Source organism: Acanthisitta chloris, unplaced genomic scaffold (assembly GCF_000695815.1).
Source record: "Acanthisitta chloris isolate BGI_N310 unplaced genomic scaffold, ASM69581v1 scaffold30875, whole genome shotgun sequence".
Taxonomy (NCBI): Eukaryota; Metazoa; Chordata; class Aves; order Passeriformes; family Acanthisittidae; genus Acanthisitta; species Acanthisitta chloris.
Genome location: NW_008672642.1, coordinates 4,616 through 4,912, shown reverse-complemented (window position 1 = coordinate 4,912; position 297 = coordinate 4,616). Strand labels below are relative to the sequence as shown.

Sequence of the window (297 nt, the reverse complement as noted above, 5' to 3'; positions counted from 1 at the left end):
CCCACCGCTGCCCGCCCGGGGCCATCTGCAAAGACACTTTGGCTTTAGCCCAGGCTGGCACTGGGGCTCCCAGCGCCCCCAGGCCTGGCCCCCCGTGCCCCCAGCCCCACTCACGGTAGCGGACACGGATGGGCCACACCATGATGCAGCAGAGTGTGACAATGGCGCTGACGGCGATGCCACCCGTGACCAGCACCATCACCCAGCGGTAGAAGCCAACACAGGCAACACAGCACAGCTCGGTCCTGTGGGGACAGGCAGGGACGTGGCCGGAGGAGGAAAGCCAAGCTGGGCTCA

General features: G+C 67.3%; 1 protein-coding gene across 1 annotated transcript in view; it reads right to left on the bottom strand.

Annotated features, from left to right (window-relative positions):
- Positions 1-114: 114 nt before the first annotated feature.
- Positions 115-297, bottom strand: part of MFSD12 (major facilitator superfamily domain containing 12) — a gene marked incomplete at both ends in the record, with an annotated part of 4,076 nt that continues 3,893 nt past the window's right edge. Inside the window, 1 exon segment of the mRNA XM_009074607.1 lies at positions 115-245. Coding sequence (XP_009072855.1) covers positions 115-245 — 131 coding nt within the window.